Below are 27,591 nucleotides of genomic sequence, written 5' to 3'. Positions count from 1 at the left end.
TAAAAGTATGTTAATAATCTACCTTTTAATTGGTAGATTAAAATCTTCCAGAATCCTACCTGAAACACACATTATCAGAATAGAAGCTGTCATTTTAGTATACAGGAATTAAGTGATAACATATCAAATACATGCTTCTGTGAACAGAACAAGCTCAAAAATAGAGTAGAGGGTATCTGGCATAATCAAGCTTCTGCTGCTGTGTTTTTGAAAGCTCTTGTTCTGTATTCAATACTTCTTTCCCACTTTTTAACATTCCATAGTAAAACCCATCCAACAATGTCAATAACCAATGTTTCTGCTCATCTGAAAGGCTTTTATAAGAGTAAACCATGGAGTTCAGCATGACCACAATGAGGTGAAACTAAGGTAAAAAACCCTGCCTCCTTGCAAGAAGTTTGTTGATTCAAATCCTCCACTAGAATTAAACTTGAAACCCATTCTGTTAGGCCCCTTTAGTTCTGGCATCCTCTGGCATCTTCCAGTTAATTATTAGAGTCTTTTTGAGTGTCTTCTGACTCTGCTGTCCAAGGAAACAGCCTCTGCTGAAACCACCTTCTCCAACCTGCTTCCAGAGTCAGAAAACCCAAAAACATGTGCCCTACTTGAAGTTATTATGTAGAGGCACATGGCATCGGGGGTGTTAAATAGCTAGATGTGTTCAGCAGGTAGCTCTTGTTCACCTGGCAGTTGCCTAGCAGGTAACCTGCTGACTTTTTCTGAAAAGGGCTTGGAAAGCTACTGGAAAAAGCCAGACGTGAATAAGAAGTGGTGCAAAGGGGACATCTCTTTTTTACAGCATTTTCTTTAAAATTCACCTGCTATGCTTTTACATTGGTGAGATCAGCACTGGGGTCTGGGCCTCTAGAAGAAAACAACTCTTTCTGATACTCTGTCAAATCCCTAAATAAAGACCCCTTGCCAGGGAGAAGGAGCCAGTTTGGCCAGTTTTTCAGAAGTGCTGCTACTAAAATTTGTGTGAGTTGTGGGTGTTTTGGCTCCTTTGAGAACCCAGGCTCTCTGAAGAGCATTCACACTCTTTTTTCATAGCAGCTCTCTTATTTTTATTCTTTATTCTCTCACTCTCTTTTCCCAGCAATGTAACCCTTGCAGGTCATGTGCACCCGAGGAAGAGGAGGAAGGGCAGAAGATTTTAGGCAACCAGCTCAGGAGCTGTTCTCCCTTTCCCAGTCACTAGAATCGGGTAGAAAGAAACCTTCCATTGCTGACCTGCTAAATCTGTAGCTCCTGGTTCAAGACTGGATTGTGCTATGATTAATGAAACATGTTTAGTAGTCTCATTTGAGCTTTTAATGGTCTGTTATCTGCATTATGGCTTTAGCATACCCTTCATCATGATTGATAGCCTGTTTGGGAGTAGGAAGCAGGGTAGAGGGCTGCCTTGAGGTGTGCATGCTGAAGAGAAAGGAGTGAAAATAGCTTGGTAGCATTTGAACTGCTGTGTTAATCCTTTAGGATAAATCTGTATGAGGGCCAACATATGCACACGTACCTGAGCCAGTGAACTGCTCTGATAAAATACTTGTTGCACTGATTGTTCCTACTGAGAAATGGCAAAACTACACAGTGGCAAAACACTGCATAACACAGCTGTAAGGCTTTTGCTACTTAAACCAACTAAGCTATCTGTGCCAGATACTGTGTGGTATGCCAGGTTCATCTGCCTTTCCTTTTCTGTGTGTCTCAGCCTTTTCTACAAGCCATAACATGCTACTGTTCTTCCTATATCAACATTAGGGTAAACACAGCTCCCTCTTGAATCAATCAATTTCCCGTGTCTTTAAGTTTAGTGGGAGGATTGCTGACACACAGATTTGGATGTTATTTAGCCACTTGTTTTGCCAGCCATGAGCCTGCAGGGATTATGTTGCAGGTGAGAGAACAACCTTCAGGAGTACCTAGCAAGCATCTACAATTTAAATTTAATGACCTTATTTAGTGAAGTACTTAATCATAGGCTGAAGTGTAAAGGCTCATGAGTACTCTTCATTGACTTCAGCAAGATGGAAACTGATGATGCACTGAGATACAGCATTGAGTTAGGGCAGATAACATCAGAGCCTGTCCTGGCTAATAGATTCAGGGCCGAGCGTTGCTCTCCACCAGCATCCTCTTTTATCCCCCTCATTGAACAGTATCTGCCAAATGTGGTCTTTCCAAGTGCAGAGGATATGTGAAGTACTAACTTCCTCTTAGGCCTTTGATGCTGAAATTAAGGCTGAAGTTTAAGATCATTGAGTTTAGGACTGGGAAAAAGATGGAGCAGTCAGCAAAATGTCACAGTTGACCATGACAAACTGCTGCTGCTGCCCACTGGCACAGGCTATGGCAGACATTGCATGCCTGAGGCTACAGAGCTCGAGGATCCCTAGGAAAAAAAGCTCTTGCTCACAACTCAAAAATTCTTAACACTAAGATAGTTCTGTAGCTAAACTTCAGCAGGTTAAAAGGGTTTGCAGCAAGAGAGAGGAGCTAACTGGAAACCAGCTTCTGTAGAAAACTAGTTTTGGCCTCTTTTGCTCAAATTTCTGAGCTCTCACATGTCAAAAACTGTTAGTATAATAATTTTGATCAATTTTTTATGAATATTAGGAGTATGTCACCTCTGTGTCCATCCAACCATGCACCTGTCAGTTTTATTGTCACTGGTCTGCCTATTGTATTATTGCATAGAAGATGTGAATTCTGTCATCCATTTCTTCATCATCTTCATTCATGTTCATGAATTATTCTGGTCATTTAATGCATCCTAGCTCTTCATGTTGAGTATATCTGTTCTTGGTAGCAGCAGATCTGTCAGTTTAATTGCTTTCTCTTTAGCCCCAAACTTTTTCTCATTAAGTCAGTGAGTAATCATCTTACATTATTGAGGATACTAGAGCGGAAAAGTTGTTACTAGTTCTCTTTGAATTCTTTTATTTAATAAAATGAACTATCTAAATAATAATCCCTCCCCACTGTTTCCTAAATGCTGTCACTTCCTTTTAGGCACATGGGAGCTCCAGCCTGTATGCTTTTTAATTAAAAGTAAGTTTTCAGCTGCGTCTTTCATCATCAGAATTTTCTGTCACCTTGAAATGAAGCCACTGGCATTGTCTTTTAAATTATTGAGCACTGAATGACTAGAGGAGTTCAGTTTAGAGTATACATTAATCTTCTTAACTACTCTCATCAACCTGACTGTCCAGCCTGCTGTGGTTTCGGTATTCCTGTTTGCTGTCCCTCCTTTGTTTGTCTACCCACCAATATGTATAAAACATCAATATAATCTCTGCATGCTTGCTAATTACTGAATTCTGTATTCTTTGTGTTCTGACGTGTTACAAAACATTTCCCAAGGTTGTGTCTGACATGAATAAGTTGGTGCAGAGAGCTTTTCCTTTAACCATTTTGTTAGCAGAATGTGGAGTTGAAAGCAGCTTTGCTGGGGGAGTGACTTTACTCCCTCTGGTGTAAAGCATTATGTGTCTTTTTTTTTCTTTCAAATTCACTGATTTGCAAAAGTTCTAAAAAGTTAATCTTTTAAGCAGAGATGAGCTAATTTGCAATCTTAGCAACTGTTTAGACTCTTCTGTTGAAACAAGAAAAAAGGTTTGTGATTTATACACATTAACATTGTCACAGTGTATTGGCAAACTTTGTTGCTCATGAAATAAGTTGATGAAAATCCATAGAGGGATTGAGAAGGAGAAGAGCAATTCCACCAAGTGGAACAGCAGGGATCTGAGCTCTGCTTCCCAGCTCTGCTGCAGACATAAGTGAGCACTTTACTGCCTCTGCAGTCCTGGGTTCTGTTTGTGGGTTCCTTTCTCCATCCCATTCTGTCTTGCCTAGGCATTACAAGGTGTGTGTTTGTATAGCCCCTAGTTCTGGATAAGCTCCCACTGTATAAATAAATTGTTCACAGGAATAAATATTTTCCTCACTGAGCCCTTTTTACACCAGGATTTTGTAGTTCCCTCTGATTTATCTCAGTTTAGCCTCAGTGGAATAATCACAAAAGGTTTTCTGAGGATACATTAAGTTGTAGCTGTCTGGTTTCCTTGTGGTTTCTCAGATGCTATTTTCTGTACACCTGAATGATAGCTGTCAAACACTTTAGAGGGCAAGTACTACCATTTCCTGTGAAATTTAACATCTAAGGCCACACATGATTCTGGTACTTTCTGCTTGCAGAGTTTCTCTCCATGAAAACATCAAATTAGATGTACTCTCACAGTGATCAAACAGCAATATACACATCCTGCTATGCCATTCTGGTAGCATTTCAAAAATAGTGGTTGGATTCCTTTTCACTGGGGAAAGTTGTTAGTTTTAATTTAGCTTGCTCTTCTAAGGAACTAAACTCAGGCCATTCTGGATCAGAATTCATGAAGCCCAGTTTTGCAAATGGCAAAGCCTCTCCTACACAGCGTGTGCTCCATGGAGCGTGCCTTGGCCAGAGGGTGCCTTGCCAGCAATTCTGTTCTTGGTCTGACAGCTTTCCTCACCAACTTGCCCGGAACGGGAAAGTGGGAGGTTGCTAATCAGCAGCAAAGCCAACAGCCGGTGTTTTTATGAGAAAATATATAAAACCCAGAAAATACATGAAAAACACTTCATTTTTCTGTAGTATAAATTCAGTGAGCCAAATTCTAACCTGCTACAAGTTGGAATGGCTCCATTTGAGATAAAAGGAGTCATACCTGCTTGCTGCATCTGAATATTTACTCCTTCATGTCAATTTGTGTAAATGGAGGGTCTTCATTCCCTGTCACACAGACTCACACCACTGAATCCCCTTTATCAGGAATCACAGCAGGTGCTATTGCTGGCATATAAGACCACCCTCTTAAGTGTAGTTTATTTAGTTGCCCTTCAAAGCCAGAAGTGCTGGCAAGTTTCAAGGGCTTGACGGTACTGGTGTTCACTGGAGCAGCCTTGACAGATATTATCCAAGGACACACGTGCCCGTGCAGCAGAAGACATCAAATTTTAATCCAGATCCAGAGATGTGAGATACAGTTTCATTGCTCAAGTATGGTCTACAGTACAAATTGAAGCTGATAAATGGAATAAATCTGAGAAGAGAGTAAATTCCTTGTGCAAAGGGACAGGGACCAGAGATTTTCCATTGTCGAGTCTAGATTGAACTTAATGTTCAAAGCTATTGCAACATGGCTGTAAAGTGGCATATTCTTCAGAACAGCCCACTAAAAAAATTTTAAAAATCAATGAACTAAGTTATGTACTGAACTAAGTCTGAAGTTACGAACCAAATTAGTTAATCTTCAAAAAGTGATTGACATATTCTTAAAGTCTCCATCACCTACAAAAACCTTAAAAACTTTCTCACAAGCCTCTGTGGTTATCAGCTCCCCAGCAGATGAACTGTACCACAGTCGTGTCTTTCTGTAGTTACTGATCAGCCTAATCAAAGCAAACATATATAAAGGGGGGATGGAATTTTTCTCCCCTTCTCAGTCAAATATGACCCACTTACCACTCTTATTCAGGAATGCATCTCAATCTGTCACCATGGACATCATTTGATGTCACAAATGTGAGATTGTAGAATCGGTTAATATGTCAGGCAGGTAGACCAAGACTAATTACAAAGGAGAAAAATTAAATTTAACACACATGCATTTACTGACAGTATGTAATGATGGGAAAGGAAATTAGGCAGCAGCTCATGATTGTTAAGTGGTCCAGAAGAAATACATCAAACTTCTTATGAAAGCTGCTGTAAGTATTTAAATCACTTTTGGATTATACTGTGGAAACATTTTAATACGTGCAGTATCATACACCTTGGAGCTTACTAGAGACCTCCACTCTGTAATTCTTAGGTAGAATTCATTTCCATTAGCAGTTTCGTACGCTTGTTTCCATATTTCCCCCCCCAGTACATGTTATTGTTACAGGTATATTTATAGTGTTAGTTTCTCTCTCATTCACAGTGACTTACTAAGAGAGTATATCCAGAAATTATTAGAATTATTTAAAGAGACTCCTTTTTTGTTACATTGTTTAGCAGAGTTGATCTAGTTTCTGCCACACATGCACGTGTGTGTGTATAGTTATGTGAGCAAAAACTCACAGAAATTACTGAATGTTAGGGCTTGGTTTTTATTGCACATATATTCACATAGACTCTTCATTTAATAACTATTCACATAGAACATTTGTTAACTGGTTTTGCTGGTTTTGAGAGCAAAGAATCCATGGGCTGTTTCTTCAACAGTAGAGCTGAAAAGAAATCATAATAAAAATTTATAATATTTGCTTTATGTAACTTCCCTTCTTTTTCCCTTCGGAAAATTATTTGTTTTAGCATCCATGCAGCAGAGGGAATAATAAAGTTTAGCTGGAGGTAGATTTTTCATCTTAGTTGTCATTTGAAGAGATTTTGACAAGGTTTGTTAGACCTAAAAATCAATTCACAGTACTTTCTTCTTTGATGCATCTGTAATGGTTTTGTACAAATGATTGTTTTTTTCTACTTTTTTGTTATGGCTTGCAATTAAAAGGAAAAAAAAAAAGAGGATTGATTTGCTTTCTGCAATAAGAAGTAGACATCCAGTATGAAAAATGACAATACCTTTCTCTTCTGAAGGGAGATAGTAAGGATTTGCATCAATAACCAACACAGTTCTTCCCCACTGGGCTTTCTTCCAGCCAAGATACTAGTCCAAATAAAAAGAAATAGCTTGAAGCCATTCCATCCTAGTTGACAGTGGCTAGAGAATTAAGTCCAAATCCTTGCATTTTATCCACCAGTAGATTATTCCATTCAATTCTGCAGCCAAATGAAGTCAAACCACGTTCAGATGTTCATTTCTCAAAACAGTTTGCTAAATGTCACTTTAAAAAACATTTTCATGTAAACATTAAAATTTCTCTCTGCCCCAGCTCAGCCATTGCCTCAGATGTTCTTCAGTGCAGTCCCTAAGAACTCCAGGTACCTGTCTCTCAGTTCTCCTCTCCTAGGTTAGCTGTGTCTCAAAATTGCTGGTGTGGGCAATGAGGGGCAGAGAGTATTTTGGACCTACTGACCTTAACCGAGCAACTCTGCAGTGTTGGTTCTAGCTTCTGGTACTGTAGAAAATAAATCTCAGGAAGAAGAGCTATGTTTTAAATTTGATGGGTTTTCCCCTTGTTCTCAGGGGTCAAAAAATCCTTTGTTCTACACACACTTACTCTTAAGTAGCAAGGTTTCCTTACTTCCCATTGCTGTTTTTGTAAAACAGAAACATGACAATCCCTTTTCTCCCTCAGAGTCGTCTAGCAGAATGCTAATGTTGAATAAGAGCTCATTGAAGTGACTGTCAGCTTTACTTTAAGAAGAATTCCTGTGTGTAAACCTCTCATATCATGGAGGGACACTACCTTTCTGGTCTGGAAGCTGTCCTTTTTCCAGTACTGCATTTGCCTAACATTACAATCATCTTGGCTGGAGGAGAAAAGTATGCAAGGAGATAATTTCAAGGTAGTTCGATTTATCCTAATGCTCTTGCCAGTGAGTCACTGCTGTTTTGATGTTTTTTTTTTTTTTGAACTACAAACTCAATAGATTGTAAGAAGCAAATGAAGGGAAGTGTTTTTCTCTCTTGCAGCAATTTAAAAAATGATTTTCATGTTTCATCTACACAAAGATGATTTAATTAAATACTTTAATCCTGGCCACAAATAATTTATGTAGTGGTTCAGTGCAAGAAGTTCAGCATTGTCTTGTCATAGAGCGTTTACTTAATCCTGTTGTACCTGCTTGATAATTACTCCCTCAGATCTGTCCTTGCATTAGCTACAAAATTAGCTTAGAGGACTTGGAAGAAAAGAGGAGGGAAAAAATCCTTCAAATTAATAATTTATTATTGTTCTTGAGTCAGCCCTCATTCAGTCTTTCTGAGGGGTGAACCTTCCCATCTGTTGGGAAATGAAATAACATTAGCACTTTTCAGTTTCTAGAGCTGATCAGAATCTGATAATGATCTATGTAAGGTCTTTTCTCCACTTCCAAAACAGATAATGATCTCTTTTTAATGTCTTTATGTCTTAAATCACATCTCACATAAATATTTCTTTCTTTTATTGCAGACATGCACAATTCACTTCCTTGCAGCATTGATCTTGTAAGCTTAAATGGGAATTTGTTTATTTTCCTTTCATGGAAAGACAGGAGTTGAGTTGCTCTTCATGTGGTGATAAAAAATGGAACGTTTTCCCAGAATCTGATCTATCTATGCCTTGGAGTTTGTTTCCTCATGCAATTAATGGACAGAGGCTAAGTGACAAAATAAGAGGTTCAAATTCAGTCAGAAGGTCACATCTTACTCCAGAAGGACAGAAACTAGCATTTCACATGTTACAGAGGGGATCTTGTGTTCTGCTCTTTTTTGTTGCTTTGTATGTAAGTACCACTGAAAATGATCCCTCTATTTCTTATTCCAGTTTACAAAGTACAGCTGACTATCCCTATCTTACAGCATTGAACTCGGAGAGGAAATGTCACAAATTAGACAGAAAACAGTTTTGTCAAGAAGTTCATTTCTGAAAACGCTTAGGGTGTGATAGGAATCAAGTGTAGGTCCAAGCTAAAAGTAGTGCTAATGAAGTTGGGAGTTAAGAAATGCCCCAGGGGGTCACTTACAACACTGTAATAGAAGGTGACTGAATGTGGATGGATTAAAATAAGAGTTAATTAGAATACATTTGTGCACAGATGATATTGCAAGAGTTATTCAGAACCACCTACATTATCTCTTGTTTGTGAAGAGTAAATCCTAGGCAGGTCTGTGTGGGACTACACAATCGGATTTTGTAAGAGAGTACAATGTTTGTTTACTTCCAGGAAGGAGTCATGGAGAAGGAAGATCAGTTTTGCCTTCTAAAAGGGCAGAGGTGGAAGCTAAAGTGAGATACTGAAGGGAGACTTGCACAAATCTGTCCTCAGTGCTACCAAAGGATTTACCTTTTTTAGAGATTAGAACAGATTATCTGTAAACGTCTCATTTACTGGATGCTTTTGGAGCCATGAACTGATGTCCTGACAATTTTGTTTGGAGTGATTTAAGAAATTATTGCTATAATCTCTTCAGTACTTTTCCATGAGCTATATTAACAGGCTTATGGGGACTTACTGTCCCTCTCACTCTCCATACAGCCGTTGTAGAGGAGCAGTGAAGAGGGCTGCAGCTAACCCAGGTGGCTGGACACTGAGATGAACTGGGTGGGCAGTAACTCCTGCTGTGGGGTGGTAATTTCTCAAATTAGTGTGCTTCCTTCTGCAGCATTTATGTGACTGAGGTCTGAATTAATTCTCACAGTGTTAAATCCAATGGAAGTAAAGATTTCATCACTACATTTAACTGTGTCTTACTGATCTTCCCAATACGCAGCCAAAATTGTCTTCTATATCACTCTATCATTCTCTTTTTGGTTTATTGCCTTTCTAATCTGCAAATGCATATATTAACTCCTTGCTGGTTTTTAGTACTTGAAAGGCAATCCATTTTTCATTTGCTAAAGTATTAATTATGTTTCTATTGCAATTTGTATTTATTATGGTGCTTAATGGCTATGCAGCATGACTGACAAAAGGTGACATCAGTTTCTACTGCATGGAACTATGAGCCAATAAAGGGTCTGGTCTGTCATGTGATTACCTGATGAGTAAGGGACTTCGTTTTTTCCTACCCAAGGAAGTCAGAGAGGGAAGCCCTTTGTTTTGTAATTTATTTCTTCTTTAACACAGAAGAGGTTTATAATACAGATAGGCTGTGAATAATTTTATTGTACTTATCTCATGCATTTATTCCCTTTTTTAAGAGCAGGTACAGTGTGCTGTCTAACATCTGTGGTTATGACGGAGTGAGTTAGCCAAATCCATTTTACAGATTTCAGTTTTAATTTTGTTTTCCATCTTGTCCTTAGACAGGTGAAGAGGAAAACAAGTAAATAGAAATTTACTGATATTTGACTTGCTGTTTTTACCCTTTTGATTACAAAATTCATTGAGATGCAAGATAGATTCAAGATTCATAACAGCATTTTAATACTTCATAAAACAGACGTTGCTTACACTTCACGCATTAGTAGGGATTAAGGGGATTAGCGGGTACCAGAATTTCCTGCCCTTTGCATGCTTTCCTGCAGCAATTGCACACTTGGCTTCCTGCTTCTCGATGTCCTCAGAATTCTTAATACTTTCATGCCTCTCTCTCATTTTACTGTGGAAATATGAAGGTTTTTCAATATTTGAGCTGATCATTTTGATTCTTTAGTATTTTTGAATCAAAGCTTGTGTGTTAAACCTTGCTATAAAAATCACTTTTAAAAAAGCGGTAAAATTAGGCTCAGATTAATAAAGGGACACTGCTGTTTGAATTTAAATCTAGATGGAGTTCCTGTACATAGCTAATAAAGCAGTTCACAAAAGCTTTTCCAAGCTGCTGATAGGCACCTTGTTTTAACCATTCAGGCATTTTAAGTTCTGCTGTTGTTCCTGCCTACAGATGCTGTTGTTTTACTAAAGCCCAGCAAATGCTAGCTATTTTCAGCCTAAATCCATTTTACATCTTGCCTCTCCTGCACATAACCTTTTAGAAGGTCCACATGAGTTGACCTCATTACAGGGGATGAGTCTGTGGGGTTTCTGGGGTGCTAGTGTGATATTTTACATACTAATGTAGGGAAAGGAGCACACAGCCAGAAGAGGGAGGGAGGGCCTGTGTGAGAAATTGGGGTGATGCTTTTTCATAGATGCGAATGACATGCGAGGCAGTCTGCAGTCTGACCAGGTGCAAAGCCCTTCAGCTTCCAGGAGGAGAACCAAAAAGACTTTCCTGAACATTAGGACCAGTAGATTTCTGCCCTCTCTTTGCTTTTTACCGTATAATGTCAGCATTATCCAGTGAGCAAACTCCCAGTGATGAACTCTGGGTCTCTCCCCATCTGTCTCACGAAATGCCACTTGGAACAAGCGCCTTTCCATCTGACAATAAAATCAATGAATGAAATATTAGAGGCTTGAACGATATGATGTGCAGAATACATTATGGGACATGTTGTGTTTCAGTGGACAGCAAGTCTTGCCCTTTCGTCCCGTTATCATCAACAGATCTGCTTAATGAAACTGGTGCCTTCTGCAAATCTCTCACCTTTTTGCCTTTGGACTTCAACTCTTTTGCAACACTTTAAAGACTCTCTGACTCAGGGCTGTGTGATAAACTTCTCTATTTTCTGTGTACTCTTGGCCTCACATTTTTCATCTGTTTATTGTAATTAAAGCCAGACCTGCACTAACTAAATAATTAAACAACAGAGGGGGAGAGGGAACTTAAGCCGATTTTTGTAACACTTGTTTTTATGCCTTTACTCAGTTGAGACAGCCTTCTTCTTCTTTGCTTGGAAATTCTTCAGAACAGCAGGAATCACTCAGTACTAAGCCAATAAACAGGGACAAAAGGGAAATGTCAGTGCTGAGATGGACTTGTGTTAACAACCTAAAACCTCTGGAACTGTCCACAAAGACTGATCTGCAAAAGACTGGAGAGTGGGGGGTTTATTGCTTTTTCCAAGCCTTACTGAATTTTGCGTCAGGAATGTTAACTGCTTCGTTGTCACACTAGCAAAACGTGTCATATGTGTAGCAAACAGCGGTAAACTAAGAAAGTAAACTAATTAAGGAAACTAATGCTTGCTAGCAATCTACAAGACATCCTGTATGATTTATTCTTGGAGCTGAAGGTACTGAGCTCAACTTGAGCTCAAGGTGGCTGTTGTGACTCTGTAGTATTGGACATGCTGGCAAAACTGAGTCAATGCAATGTATGATTTCAAGTTGAGTTCACAAGTAGACACATTTTCAGCAAAAGAACATCTCAACCACTTTGCCCTTTAAATCCAGATGTCTCCAGGTTGAAAGACAGAGAAGGGTATAGAGAAAAGATGGTTGTTTTCAAATTTAAGACCAGTTCTCTGCACATTTATTAGGTATTTGCAGTGCTCCATCTCTTGCTGAGAAAATAACTTGCAACACTTCTGTTCTGTTTTCCAAGTTGTTCTTTTCTTCTTCTCCACTGCCTGAGTGCAGAATCATGCCCTATTTAGAGAGGCTGCAGCTCACTGAAGAGGTGACCCATCTGTGATTGCACAGCCAGTCAACATAAGAACGAGGAACAGATCCCAAGACTCTTGAGCTCATCACTAAAGCATGAGATATCTGATACAGCCACTGTTTTGTAGTATCAGGCAGAAGCATCTATTATTCTGTAGGCTCAAGATGCAAAGCAGCAGGTTGTTGTTTGGTATCAGAGCTCTGTCCTATTTCCTGATACAGGTTTAATTGTGCTTAATCGTTAGGTGTGAACAAATATTTGCTGTGTCATCTTGCTGTCTGATACTCCTGATGCATAAATAATTCTTAGCAGCTAACCTGTCTTGAAGTCCATAATTAAAAGGATAAAGTGAGCTGTTTACACAAACCAATTGTCACTGTAGTAAGTGCCCTTAATAGCATTGGCAAGAAGTGCTAGGCAGGTAGCATCATCTTACTGCAGTATGTGTCTACTGAAGAGACAACTCCTGAACTTTCATATGGAAAAATTTGCAGAGGCTGGTAAAGCCACATAGCCAAAGGGAAATGCAAAGCTTATTTATTTTTTTAACAGAGCTGAACCCAACAGAGGGGAAAAATAATGTCAACATAGTTGGATTTCAACACCACATACCATAACTTGGCAACCTTTTTCACACTAAGTGGATGACTACAGCCCTTTTCTATAAGAGAGGTTTTTTCCCTGATTTTTTTGGATTTTTTTAAATTGTTACCAAAAAGCCAATCCTTTTCATTTTGTTCATTTGGGGGGAGGTGAAGGGGGGTGCCACCTCTGCTTCTACATTTGGGGATTTCTCTGATTCTCGGGGAGAGTACTTGTGATACATACACTGATTTCTTGCTTACAAACATTCCTGGTATGTCAATCAATTTAAAAGATTGTTCCTTTTAAATAAAAAGAAAGGGGGTTAATATCTTGCTGTTTATGCATGATAACTGCCCAAAAGGAAATGAAGTAGGAAGCTGCGTACAGTTTCTTTGAGCACTCTTTGGACTATCAGGAAGCCCTTACTCTCTTTCTCTAATTCCTTGCTAGTAAAGAAGTTTACTGTTCCAGAAACCTCAGGCAACAATCACTGAAACCTGATGAAGTGTAGTGATGCAGTGATAGAGTGAAAATGAGGGGACAAACAGCCAACTTCTAGCCTCTGTTACCTGGTACAAATATGAGTTAAGATCGTTCAGTTAACATCTGCAAAATGCAGCTGCCTGAAATCAAGAGGGAAATGATGAGACATGCCTGGAATCCCAAGGGATGTACCCAAAGTAAATCTATGTCAGGGCAGAACATAGCATTCAGAGATGTGGCAAGGAAAAACTCAGCCGTCAGTGGACCCAGTGAGCTGACAGCTGCTCGAAGGCGAGGTGAGTGGGAATTTCTGAGTGATTACTGGCAGTGACAGCTTAGGCACTAGGCTATCATTAGGGACAGTCTTCAGTATCTAAAATCAGTGCTCTGGGTCTCACAAGTCCTGGCACCTGTTCCTAGATCACCACTCACCTCCCCAGTGACCGTGGAAGTGTCACTCCATCACCATGAGCCTCAGTTTCTCCTGCTGTAAGTTCTCCTTAATGAAGTGCTACTACTGAAAAGCATCACATCAGAGCCTTACTGATCACACACTGCATCCTGCTGCTTGGCTCCCCATGACTGAGACACGATTCACAGATGGGCTTTGCGCCAACAAAAGTGTGCATATCAGGACCTTATCCTCTTTATGAAATTGATGCACTTAAAACAGGCAGAGTCATAGTGCATGGATAGTTACTTTCCTGCTCTTCACAGTTTTATTTTATTATCTTTGGCAGCAAAAAAAAGAAAGCATTTTTTGTTCAGTGATCACTTATTCCTTCATAGCCCAAATTCAAGTAGTGGTTTTAATACCTTGTATGTTCATGAAACTCTGGACCCTTTCTCTCAAATCAATGCCTGAATGTTAGAAGTGGTGGATTTGAATTGACTTTGTTCACAAGGATGTTTTGCAGCTTTCAGAGAAAGAAGTTTTCGATTTTACAAGAGAGTGGGGTTTTACATTGAATACATCAAAAATTTAAAAGGACACCATGATAAGGAAAAAGCCATTTGTGTGAATAAAAAACTTAGGTGTGTAGTCAGAGCAGTGGATACATCTTGCTGACCTCCTGCAGCCTGGGTAGAAAAGAATATTTACCAGCTGGAAAAGGCTCATGTGAAGTCTCCTATTGCTGTTAATTAGATGTCAGTTCTACTGCTGGGACAATCTGTACTATAAACAGTGACCTAAAACTGAGGTGAGGAAGGACAGGATCAGCAGCCTATGAAGCTGCTATGGGCCTCTCTTCTGCTCAAGCTTAAAATTGCACAACTGTTTCATTCTTCTCCAAACTCCATGCCAGAGCACATTTCTTGGCGATGAGTTGGGCATATCACAGAATGGGTCAGGTTGGAAGGGACCACAGAAAACCTCAAAAAGCTTTGTTGCAAAATGAAAGGTTTTTTCTGCACTTACTCTGTTGTGCTCAGCTGCTGAGAATCCATTTCTGAAATTCTGCAGATGAAAGTGCTGCAAACATTAATGATAGATTTACTAGCTTTACTGGGGTTTGCTGGACTTCTCACTGTCCTCTTAATTTTTCTAACAAGCTCCTTGGAGGACACTAGAAGATGCGCAGAAACCCAATATATTTTCTTCTCTTGATTTCATTCTTTTATCTTTCCTTATGAAGATGAAGCAGATTTAGGTCTTCACCCTTTCTCAGTCCAGTTGTTTACACTTCATCCTCTCGATCACCTTTTATGTATGCCCTTTGAATCCTCCCTCCTACCACATACAAAACACTTGTCATGTGTCTCTCTGTATAGATTCTTGCCAACTTATTCTTCTTCTCTGGTCTGAGTTGCTTTAAGTTCTTTTGCTCTTGTCACACCTCTGAGTACATCCAGAAGTCAGCGGATGCCATTGCTTTACATCTTTGTTTCAGCATTACCAGAGTTTTCCTTTATTCATTTCACTTGCTCTTTTCTTTCATTGAGTCAACCTGGCTCATCTTGATTTTCTCTGCCCTTCATATATTGTATCTACCTCTGCCTCATTTATTTACCATCCATTCTTATCAGGTGTTCACTGTCTGTATCCTCTCTTCTTCTCCTGGCACCAGTGTACTATCTACATGGTGCTCCTGTGGAGCCAGCCTCTCCTCTCCTGAGACAGTCCTGCTCTACCTTCAGTGAGCTACTCCTTGGCCTCCTTCTCATCCAACCTGTGCCTTAACAACTGTCCATGCAGTTTCTCTCCATGAGTATTTAGTCCACTAAGAAGGAGTAATGGTTGTTGGGAAACAGCAATGTACTTAATGCAAATGAGATATCAAGCAAAAAAGTTTAACTTTTGCAGGAGGCATTTTTGCCTGAAATGAAGCATTTCTGTGTAATAAAGAAGTTCATCACAGCAGAGACTATGCATTTGCACACATATCTGTACATATTGATGCATGTATGTATGTATGTGAGTGTGTGCATGCAAGTAACATACATCTGTTACAAGTTTGCACACCTGTGAAATAAGTGCACAGTAGAGGTTAAAGTATTCAGTACTGTTGGACACAGTGTATCCTGTACCATACAGATGTATGAGACGGTGTCAGACTGTGTTACAGAGCACACACACGATTTCATGTGTGTATTTTATGTTGGGTTCATGATAAAATTTCTAAAAATGTTTATAGAGGAAAGTCCTGAGGGATTTTGTGCTTGAAATAAATTTTCAGGGGTAAGTCAGGGCATTTTTTGCATGAGAAGACAGAGTTTCTTTTAGGAATGAGAGAGGACATGGCAGTAGAAGAGAGGAATGAGCTTGGGAGCAGGAAGAAACATGAATTGATATAGACAGTGCAAGAATTGCAAAGGGCAGCAATAGTGAGAATGAAGAGCTTGACCTTGACAGTGATCTGAAGAGGTGGATGAGAAATGTGGCAGGAGAAGTGAAAGATTTTAGAAACCACATATTTTGTATGAACCGATATATGGTCAGGGCAGGAAGGCCATCAAGAAAGGGTCAGTCACTCAGGCAAGACTTAACCTGAAGTGCAACATGTGCAGCTGGTATCAGTCAGCTTAAGTACACTAATTTCATTGAAGTCATGCTGATTTATACCAGCTAAGGATGTGGCCTCGCACATTTCAGAAAGGAAGGGTGTCTTATGCAGGTGTTTAAAGGATAAAGAAAAGAAATCAGGAGAAGCAGAAGAGAGGGAAAGGGCATTCATCAAAGATTTTAACTCTGAGTCATGCAGAAAATAACCCTGCTTCATTGCAAAAGTATAGATTCAACTAGTCCTGACAGTGTTCATCAGGCTTGGTACTGGCCAATTTAGAATATTTCCAGCATTCAGAATATGTACATTTTCCCTTCTTCCCTTCTGTCAGTTTTTTATTCTCTATTTCTGTGTCCCATTTTGGGAACAGAATGCTGCAGTTCTGAATCCTGCCAAGCTTGAGTCTTAAATTCTTGTTGAGTCCTTCTCCTCACTTTCAGCTTACACTGAAGACATGCATTGCTCTGGCAGTGTTTGGCTGCAGCTCCAGCACTCGTGTCTATATTAAATTCCTAATGATCTCTAAACCATGGCTGTTAAAGCAGTTAGGAGTAGCAAGACAGAGTTCTGCTCTGTTCTCCTTTAATAGTCTCCACAGTATAGAAATTGCTTACTTACTATGTTTAGGAGTAGCAAGACAGAGTTCTGCTGTGTTCTCCTTTAATAGTCTCCACAGTATAGAAATTGCTTACTTACTATGTTTTTAAAGGCTGAGAAATACTTTGCACTTCATTTTAACTTTGAAGCCTTCTACTAAATACAACTAAACCATTGCAAATCCAACAACCAGGAGAACCGTGCTGAAACAGATCTCTTCTGTGATACCAGCTCACCCTTTGGCCATGGGCGATCAGAAGGTGGCATCCCAGCCCTCCCTTCCCCTTTAATGCCTTTTTATTTTCCCCTTTCTGGAAACAGTCTGATGTCCTGAGAAAGTGCAACTCACACAAAGTGTTTGCAGTGGGTCCATAGCTCTTACTGTAATTGCAGTGGAGTCATGTAAAAGCCAAAAAAAAAAAAGCTTCCACTAAAGATGTTGAAAGTAGCTGTAATAACTGTAATTTTTTACTACTATTTTTATTGTTTCTAATAGCAAAATACTTCAAGGCAAGAGCTGAAGTTAAGGTCCTTTGTACCGTAGACTGTAGGGAAGATGAAATCCTCTAAAACTGGGAAAAAATTAGGGCAGAATAGGAAAATATTGTTCACAAGCACCAAGATCGGCACCAAACAAAAGCAGCAGATACTAGACCCAACATAAATAAAAGCTGATCCTCCTTTAGATGTGTCATGTGCCATTAGACACTGTATCCAGAGGACCGCTATTAAGAAGTGCCACCATACAGCTGCACTGTTGTGCTCTGTGTTGCACAGCTGCTCCTGCCTGCAGCTGGAGACAACTCCGTGCTGGATGGAGCTTCAGCCTGGCCACATGCTGCTGCTCCTACCCTTTCAGTAGAAAGTAGCACACACTCGTTAACTCTGAGGACTTACGTTTGCAATATGTGAGACAGGCAAAGTGGAAGAGGGGTAAAGTTTTATTAAGGGAGAATTGAGCAAGAGGCTGTTCTGTGACCTGTTCAGTGTCAGCCAAGAAATCAGTATCACAGCTGGGAGCTGAGCTAAGGTCTGAAGTCCCCAATGCCTGAGTTACAGGATAATGCTTTCCCCTCCATTAGCCACCAAAAATCTGTGAAGTAAAAACAGAAGTGAAGGCATCGAGTTGTCAGGTTCAGAAGTATCTGTTTTTCCATGGAAACCTCTTCCCAGCAACAGCCAAGCTTCTCATCATGCGAGAGCTGTCAGGCAGCTGTTCTGTGCAAAATGCTGTTGCTGCAGCTGCCTTCTGGAGAAGTCTCATCCCACAGCCAGGCAGCATTCAGCCCCATTCCCGGCAATCCAGCTGTAATTCTGCCTCCCCGGTAATTTTTCACTGTGGTCATGCCAGAATCATAGCCTTGTTTTCTCTTGTCTGGCTGTTAGTGGTGATGTATGAAGAAGTGAGAATGACAGCTTAATTTTCATAAGCTAACTTGTGCCTGGAGTAACAGAGACTGAGAGGAGTGCACTTAATCATAACTGCAGGACCAGAACAGAAAATGATAGAGCTTTTGCTGTTAGTTGTGGTATTTTATTATAATAACTCTTAGGAGGAAGAAACCGGCAGCTCAGGATGCTGAATGGTTCAAATCCATTACAGCAGGCACCGTGTTCTCATCCGCTGGAAGGATAGCTCACATAACTCTTTTATGCTTGCCGTTTCCAGAAGGCCATGCTGGGAGGCCACTCTAGTCTATCCTGCCCAAAGAACCTGAGTTCAGACTGAGGTGTGATCTGAGCTGAAGTGAACCTGGTGATAGTTCCTGCAGAACTGTGAGCACCTTGCAGGGAAGGCAGAAGGGTGGCAGAGGGATGGGCTGGTGCATGGTCAGGGAGCTGTTCACCGTCCCTGCGTGACACGAAGCATCCCTTTGGCCACTGCCTTGTGTCTGTAACTTTGTAATACACTAGAAAAAGTAAATAACTAAAGGAAATAGCTCGTGGTGGACAAATACTCTCACACTGATTCATTTAAAAAAATTGATTAAAGGTCTGAGTGAAAGCTTTTGAGTGAATTTTTAGTCAGTTGCAATTGGAAGGACAAAACTTAGGATTTTTTTTGTTTGAATTTTGAGATACATGGAACAATGTAATCTATAGGGTATATATTATGCATCTATATTAGGTGTCATGTTGTTTTGTATTATTTAACATGAGAATGGTTGTACATTTATAGACGTTATTTTGATATCTTCAGATCAAAATATTTGGGGAACCTCTTTCAGGAAATATTTTTGATTTTTTTTTCTATATTGATTCAGAATTAAAACATTTTTGGAAACATTAATATTTCCTATGCGGCTGAAGTTCTGGTTTCTGGATTACTTCTGCCTTAAGTTAAGATCACAGAGACAATGTAAAGGGAAATAAAAATATATTCTTCTTTGGCAGACACAGCATCACTATTCCAGCCTAGAGAAAACAGAAATATAACTAGAGAAGATGGAAAGCATATCTCCATAATTTACTCCAAGGTGGCTTGGGAGACAAGCCATCACATCTGCCTAATAGGCCTTTATGCACCAGTAAGAGTTACAACAGCCTGACAAGTTGCATAATGCTCTACCCTAGGACAGTACATGAACATGTGCACATTCCCAGGCCATTGCAAAAGCAAACCAAAGCATGTTAGCTCGCACATTTTACTGTGCGCTTGGGACAAGCTAAAAGGACGTGTACATGCAGTTATTCCAGCTCAGATGATACACAGGAAGTCACATTATCTGATCCATGTATCTGAGCCCTAAAGCTTACATGATGTTAATTCCTGCCTTCGTCCGTGTCCCATATCAAACCTCAGGGAATACTGGTGAAAGCAAGATTTGTTCTGGTGTCTTCAAAAATAAAAGGAAAATGTGGAAGGAAATTATACAGCTGCAGTAAATACACGCAAACATAATTTCCTGAACCTTTTCCAGTTTATCTTGGCATGAGAAATAATAATTGAGAAATAAGTATTTCAGGGGTAAGTAATTAGAACTGAGATTTTGGACTGGTACATGGGAAAGGAAAACCATTAACAAGCATTAAGATTTTTTATTTTTTCTTACCCATTGGTTTTAAGGCTATAGTCTGTAGCATGTTGGGAAATTTGTGAGGCTAAAATAATGAAAGGAGATTGATGCTCCATGGTAAAGAAGTTTGGTACCTGCTCCTTGCAAATGAAATTCTAACATTTCTTTTGATAGTAGCTCTACTATCCTGAAAAGGATCTGTGGCCTGCTGAGTTGTGAAATGTGCTATTAGATGATGGGCAGGGTCACTCTCTTCCTACCAACTGTGCCAACCCATTCCAGCCCAGCTGGACCTGCATTTTCTATTGTTTGGGGGTTTTTTTCTCATCCTTTACTAGCCAGTGTCATTTCTTATCTTCATTTATTCTATTGCAGCTATAAGGGAGTGGCTATAAACAGGCAAACTTCCAGCATGGAGTCAACAAGTGTTGGTTTAAATTGTGTCCTTCAGCCTCTTTTTGCCTTAGGCTCCTTTCAGCCAGTTGAGATCCCTTTTATATTTCCTCACAGTATATGGCTTGTGATGTCTCATGCACTCTGCAATGTGTTCCATGTGTCTCACGGGTTGAGAGATGCTGTGGTTCATCTGTACGAACAGAGGTGCTTAGGATACGTTTGCTTCTAGCTTGTAATTTCCTTCATTTGCTTGTGCACTGCACTCTGTTAGTATGACCAGTTTTCACTAGCACCAATGGGTCTTTTATATGATCCTTTTGCTCTCCCCCAGATTTTCCACCTTCTTAAAAAACAATTTATGGGGTCTAATGTGAAAAATTATATGTATGGTATAATAAATATGTAATGGAATAGAAGAGACATTAGTGGAAAATAAGGTCTGATGAGGAGTGACATGTTGTCATTAGGATAGAGGAGGATGATGTTGGAGTGGTGTGGAGTAGACTTGGTAATCTCTCACAGTTATTTTTAGGTTGATTTCCATTCACTCCTTGAATGCTTTCGTAGTGTTCTGGGTTATTTTTTATATGCATTGGCCAATCACTGCTGCTCACAGTCTTTGAAATAGCATTCGAGACACGCTCGGGTTACTGACATTCCACTGAATTACAGATACCACAGGAGAGTATTGCAATCACCTTTCAAGCCAATTAGAAAATTGAATTAATCATATCTGTCTTCATGTCTTGTTCTCAGCCCAGCCTTGTCTTGGGCCATACTGAAATTTTAGTAATACAGCTGTGGTTCTGTGTAAGCAACATATAATGATCATTTCAGGCTTTCAGTACACTGCTGTGACCATACACACAATTTTATGAGCATAGCTGGGATTTGAAAATGAGCCTTCAAAGCATGATGCTTAATTGCTTTCCCAAAAGGTTGCAAAATCATTTCCAGTCTCAGTCTCAGTACCAGTCTCAGTGCCCTCACTGAGCATATCCCTCTTTCAAAGCACCATTCCTTTTCCTTTCTCTGACTAGATCCAAATGCAGTTCTCCCCTTCCCTCTGTCCTCTGTTACCAGAGCATCATTATAATCACTTCTCTTATTTACATTTTATACACCACATTTTAGGATACATAATTAAGTCCTTATCTATACAAACATTCATATTTTGGTTGATTTTTAAGCAGTGCAAACCTCCTAGACGCATTTGATTTAAAATACATTTTACTCTAGCTGAAGCCAGCTGCTAATCAATGTAAGATGAACTAAAATAAAACTGAAGTCATAATTTCTATGCAGCATTCTATACAGGCTTACCTAAATGACTTTTAAATTACTCAAACTAAAATGATGTAACTTTCTTATGTCAGTAAACTCTTCAAATCCAGTATTTTTCTGAGCAAAAGGGGTTTCCTTTGTGACTGAGAAAAAAACCCCCTGAAACTAGTAGGGGGAACATGGGAAGAGGATAACTTGTTATACTGAGCCTTGTTCTTCAATTATATTATCTCCATCAGAGTATGAACAGATCTTCATTTTAGATGATCATTTTACCAACACTTAATTCTCACTAGGAGAATTCTCCATCATTGTATTCCAAAATCAAGCAGCATTCAGATTTGTCTGGGTGATATATTTCTGTCAGCATGACAAAGGTTCCCACAGTGTTTAATTACTCAGACTAGCCAGGGAAGAAGGGAAGAAATGAGCCGTGTTGAATTTGCTGTGCCAGGCTTGCTGTCTTGTTACCTAAGCAGCTTCTTCGGACGGCATGGAAGGAAGGCAGCACCCCAACTTCTGCCTTCTCTTTCCACTGGTTGTCCCTCTCCAGATGTCTTGTGTGTTTTCCATTGATTGGCTTTTATCTTACGATCTTCTTGCAATTTGGTCATTTTCCAGGGCAGCAAGTTCTTGGCTTAGTGGAGAACCAGAGTGATTGGTATTTGGGCAACCTTTGGAAGAACCATCGGCCCTGGCCAGCGCTTGGGAGGGGCTACAACACAGGTAGGACCTGAGGGTTTTCTTTGAATTAACGCTTGCATTGACTGTGCAGTCAGTCTCCTGCTACAGAGAGTGTGAGAAGTGGTAATTTGCCTTTCCTAAGCTACAGCTAAATTTATCTTTTGAAAAAGTAAAAATGATACAATTTTTGGTGTTTTGAAGTTTTCGGTCTTCTGTAAGTGGTGTTAGAAAAGATTGTGTGACATCCTTTGGGGAAGAACAGAGCTTTTATGCAATCTGAAAGGTCCACAGCACATCTCCTACAAGATTTCTGTCCGTGATGATTCATATATAGGCCCAGCAAGAGGGAATGAATAGTGTAGGAGCTTTGGGGTTCAGTCTGGACTGGGCGTAGACGAACACAGTGACGAGATCTCTATAGTCAGATCTTGGAACATGCAGTTTATTGCAAAGGGCGTGGGTATAGGGGCACTGCTTAGAGCTGCAGCTGGCAGCTCTGAGCAGGCCCAAGAGAGCAAGAGATTAAGCGGGTAAGAGAGAGCGAGAGGAATGAGAGTGAAGAAGAAGTGATGAGAATAGAACGGAATGGTGAAGTCCTGGTTACAATACAATAAATCATCTTCTGTACTGAATATTCTAATTGTCACTAACCAATCTAATACAAGATACAAATCCTATAGCATTTACATACAGCCTATAAGAGTTCGTATATTACCATAGAGTGTTACATCTTAACTTCTAAAAACTACTCTTTGGACCCCTTCTGCTGAGCTAGTAGGGTCTGCTCTGACCCTTGGACCTGCCTGCAAGCAGAGGGTATTGTTCAATCAAGAGGGGATTACCTTCAGTCGGCCATACCGTTGTTTTCCAGTTGTTCAGCAACTAAGACTTGGTATTTCAAAAGTGGCTTTCATTTCGATGTCGCCTGTAGTTTTCATATTCCCAAAATCTTTTGTCAGGCAATCATATTTATAAGGCTTTCCTGTTTCATCTTCCCCAACAGAATAGGAATTGAGGTTCATTTTCTGTAGAGAAGTAACATCACAAAATGCTAGCCCAATGAAGATAATAACTCCTGCAGGACAGCAACAGGGTCATAATCGTCCTAATAAAATGCAAGCTACTGGCCATCAATTTCTGCTGCCATGAGAAAGGAATAAAGGCAGTAGGTCAGAGAATTTATTAGGTTACAAGAGACAGGTCTTCCCACTGATTTTTGTTTGGTATGTGGGAAAACATACCAGGTGCATAAAGAACACACACATGCATCTAAATCATTTCAATGCTAGGCTTTACATGCTGATGCAGTGAGTTAGGTTCCCTCTCTCTTTGTAATAAAAGGACAGAACAGATGGTGAAGCCTCCATTTGGAACAGATGAGTCCATTTAAATATCCCTGCACTATCAGGGAATTATTCACCATAATAGTGATTTTACTTCACAGAAATACATTGGATTGAATTAAACAGACTAACTAGAAAAAAGATTGAACAAGTTGTGGTTGGGTCGTCTGTATTTCTATATTCCTATGTATATTTGTGGGAATCCCACTAATTTTTATGAATTTGTAGCCTCTGCAGAGCTTCTCTGTTTTCTGGTAACGTTCAAAGGAATAGCTTAACAGAACATAGATTGGTATGGATACAAGATTTTGGCAGAATAGGTTGTTTTCCTGACTCTTCTTTGCCAGAATTGCAAATAGAAAGGCTGGGTCTGCCCACCCCTGTTCCCCAGCCCCCCAAAAGCATGAGACGGAGATAAGTTTCATGGATTTTTCCTGAAATCGGAAGGCTTTTGTTAACACAACTCAACTTGTTGGGATCAGTTCAGTTCACTGTTACACCAGAAAGCAGTATCTTTTGTCTTACTGAGACATGACCACCCTCCATAGCTACTTTCTTTCTGCTGTGTTTTTGCTTTTTCTTTTCTGCCATTTTAATGCTGGCAGAGAGAAAGCTGGCACAACCACATAACATCAGAATAATGCAGTAACGTATGGTGGGTAGTATAAAGTATACATAGAGATCTAAAATGCTAATGTTAAAAAAATTCTGTAAGGCTTTAATTTATGTTGTCTTAACTTACTGTTCCACATGATTTATGGGAACAGCAAATGTCAGTATATCACATAAATCTTCCACTGAAAGCAAAAATAATCAAATATCTGCAGTCCTTCATATACATTGCATGTGTTAATCCTTGTATTAATACATACCTATCAAGCCATGCATAATCCCATAATCCTGCAAATGATTTTATTTTTCTCACAATTTTCTTTCTTCACACAACTCACCTTGTAGTTATAAAAACTTTTTTTTAGAAAGAAGCCAGCAGGTAGATAATGTATGGAAGATTGACAAGTCATTGTAAGAAGTGGTATGTTGTTTTTTCAAGTATGTGGAACCAGAGGTCACTGAGTGAAACAGTGCAACCTCTGAGAAGTAGGAAATTAGGTTATTGACAGAATCAGCACCCTTTAGTATAAATTTCTTGATTGAATTAATTGTTTGCCTGAGTAATCTAGCAGAGACTGGAGGTACACATTTCTCAAGGAAGATGAAACTGGAGCTTGTTTGATGTGTTCAGTAAATTAAAATAATTGACACTGAATGCAACAGTGTGGCCAAGGAGGATTCAGAAAACTAAATGGGGGTGCACCGAAAAGAGAGGCAAGATCTCTTAAGAAAAACATTCATGAAAGGCAGTGGTCCAGGAGGGGGAAGGCATAAAAATTCAGGTGCCTAGAACTGTACTTAGGAACACTGAAAGGGTCCCCAGACCCCTGAAACTTTAATGAGCTAAACAGAGCTGGATCAAGGGGAGGCTCTCAGGTAGACTTTGCTTTTGCTCGTGGGAGAGTGTTTACTGCAGACCTAGGATACAATCCTAAGAAAAGTGATGTTTATGTGAGCTTCCTCAGCCAGACTTAACCCTGGAAGATTTGATTCAGAAGCACCCCTCAAAGTCAAAATTGTTCCACTGTTTCCTCACAGTTTCTGAAGGAAATAATTTCTCTTTCTCTCTTATCTTTCTATGCCTGAGCCTCTTTGGACAGCATATAGGTTGGGAGAGTCCCAGAAGACAGATGCATTAAAGGCAAATATGTGTTTGTTCCTTCTCCGCTGGTTCTTTAAACCCAGTAAGCATTTGCAATCTCCTCTTCCTGTGTGCCCAGGCCAGATCTCCTGACAGCCAATACAGATTTTTAAGGAAAGATTTTATTTGGTTGTTTTTCATTCTTCCTCATTTGCAGAGGCAGATAATCCAAGTCACACTTTAGTCCATGATAATATAATTGTAAGAAAACCAGACCAAACTCAAAATCAGTTCAGTGACGATTTAATTAGTGTTTAAAATGTTCTTAGTTAGAACCATTCTTTATTTGCGATAACATTCTCTTCCTCAAGCATTTTAAACACAATTCTTTCTGTACCACAAAGATTTCCAAGTTTTTTTCTGTACTTCACTGGCAAGCACTCAGTAAGCTGCTTAATCAAATGCCCTTTTTATATATCATCCACTCCATGTTGCTTGTCTGCACTGAGTTAACTCTTCCAGATTCCTCATACACTAGTTCAAGCACACTTCTCTTGCTATGTAACTATATTATATTTCACTGACTCTGCTTTTGACAGTATTGCTACACTATGATTTTTCTTTTTACAGATGTTAAACTGACAGCTCCAGAGTTGCACTGTACGGTTTGATGTTCATTTCAGGAGTAACAGTCATCTTAGTCCTCAGAAAAGTATCTTGTAAAAGAAATTCTAAACGTAAAAGCTTTTAGTACTTTGTCTGCCTTATACTTTCCATCATGGTGGAAAATAGCTTTTAAAAGCAGTCTCTGGTGCCTGTTAAGACTCCGGGCCACTTCTTCAGGAGTGTGAATCACCCCTGGCTTCTCTGGCTTTAGTGCAGCAGACCCAACTTCCATCAGCTGAGAATGGACCCCATGCCTGCCAAATGGAGCTTTAGGATGAATCTGTAATTGGGGTGCCAGGGGGTCATTTTTAAAAACTTTGGCCCAGGGGATTTCAGACTTCTAGACTACACAAGCCCATCCCGAGGATTTGAGGCTCATCTGAAATGCACTGCCTCAGTGCAGCCACCAGAAACCGTAAGGAGGTGTCTCAACAGCTTGAGCTGAGAATTCATACTCCCCCACTGGGAGATGTGACATTACCAGATTTGTGGATTGGGAACAGAAGGGAATGGCTAGCACCTAACGATTTCTAGGCTACGTGTGTGCTGCGCCTTATTACTCCCGTGTTTGTAATGACTGGAAGAGTGCTAGAATGAGTCTGTCTCCTTTATTGTTTCCCTGAAAAAAAGGACCTGTGGAAGTTGAATTGGAAATTGAAAGCATATGTTACGTCATTTTTGCATAGTATTTAACAAATTTGAATGATAAGAGACAAGGGTAGAACAGACTGTTTATGTGAAATTAGTCTGGATCACATCTTGTGCTCCTTCATGATGATATTGTGCATCCTCAGTGCAGAAAACAAATGACTGGTAAAGCAGTGCAAAATGGGCTGTTGGTAGTCATGGCACTGCCTGTGGTCCTGCTCCAGAAACCTGGTAACAGCTTTCAGCCGAGCTCCACAGGCTCCTGCTCATGGCATTATGGTAATTGTACTCATGTATGTTGGCTGCTTGAGAGAGGAGGATTCTGTCAAATTGCCTCAGTGAACAAAGAAGTCAGAAAACTCATGGTTTATAGAACCTTTTCAATACCCCCCATCGTGGCCTGACAAAACTTGGCTATGCCCCCTCTAAAAGCCATTGCAACATTCTTGTCTCACATTAGTTAAAATATTAGTCATGTTTAGTACGGGAGCTGCTGTCATTAGGGTTGGTTGAAAGTACAGGAGCCTTTGCAAACAGATGAAAAATGCATTTTAATGATTAAAAAACCCATGTCCAACACTGATGACAAGTCAAAAAGCAGCACTTTCTTCATCTACTTAGGTTCACACTGTGCCAGTTTTTTGGATTCGATTACTCCTCCTTTAAGACACTGGGAGTTTACTCAGTAAATAGTGTTATCAGTGCAAAGCATACTGATACACGTGAGCTTTATACACGTAAAGGTGCATTTATAAGTACAAGTATTGTGCACATTGTCCAGGTCGCAGTTTAGGAAGTGCCAGCACATGGTTGCTTTTAGTCTCAACAGGAAATACCAGTCTGTTTGTGTCAAAGGTGGGAAGCTAAAGTGATAATTCTGCTTTTGATGACCATATCCTTATCTTTGTTGTCTGTAATCTGTAGCTTGCACTTAAAAATAAGCTGACTACCCTCAAAGAATAGCTTCTTTTCCAGTCTTTCTCATGCACTTTCTAAAGCATGTGATGTACTGAGAACTTGTTGTAGTGGTTTGGTCCAAAATACTCATTACTGTTTATCTGCTGTGAG

General features: G+C 39.8%; 1 protein-coding gene across 4 annotated transcripts in view; it reads left to right on the top strand.

The window, feature by feature from the left end:
- LARGE1 (LARGE xylosyl- and glucuronyltransferase 1) overlaps positions 1-27,591 on the top strand; it is a 265,931-nt gene that overhangs the window by 180,472 nt on the left and 57,868 nt on the right. For all 4 annotated transcript variants that reach the window (XM_042051231.1, XM_042051230.1, XM_042051233.1 and 1 more), the window contains one exon: positions 22,111-22,215. In XM_042051231.1, coding sequence (XP_041907165.1) covers positions 22,111-22,215 — 105 coding nt within the window. The remainder of the gene's footprint in view (positions 1-22,110; positions 22,216-27,591) is intronic.

Source organism: Corvus kubaryi, unplaced genomic scaffold (genome assembly GCF_017639235.1).
Source record: "Corvus kubaryi isolate FWS band 111438036 unplaced genomic scaffold, C.kubaryi_AGA036_p1.0 74, whole genome shotgun sequence".
In the NCBI taxonomy this organism is placed as follows: domain Eukaryota; kingdom Metazoa; phylum Chordata; class Aves; order Passeriformes; family Corvidae; genus Corvus; species Corvus kubaryi.
This window is presented reverse-complemented; position numbering and strand designations above follow the sequence as displayed.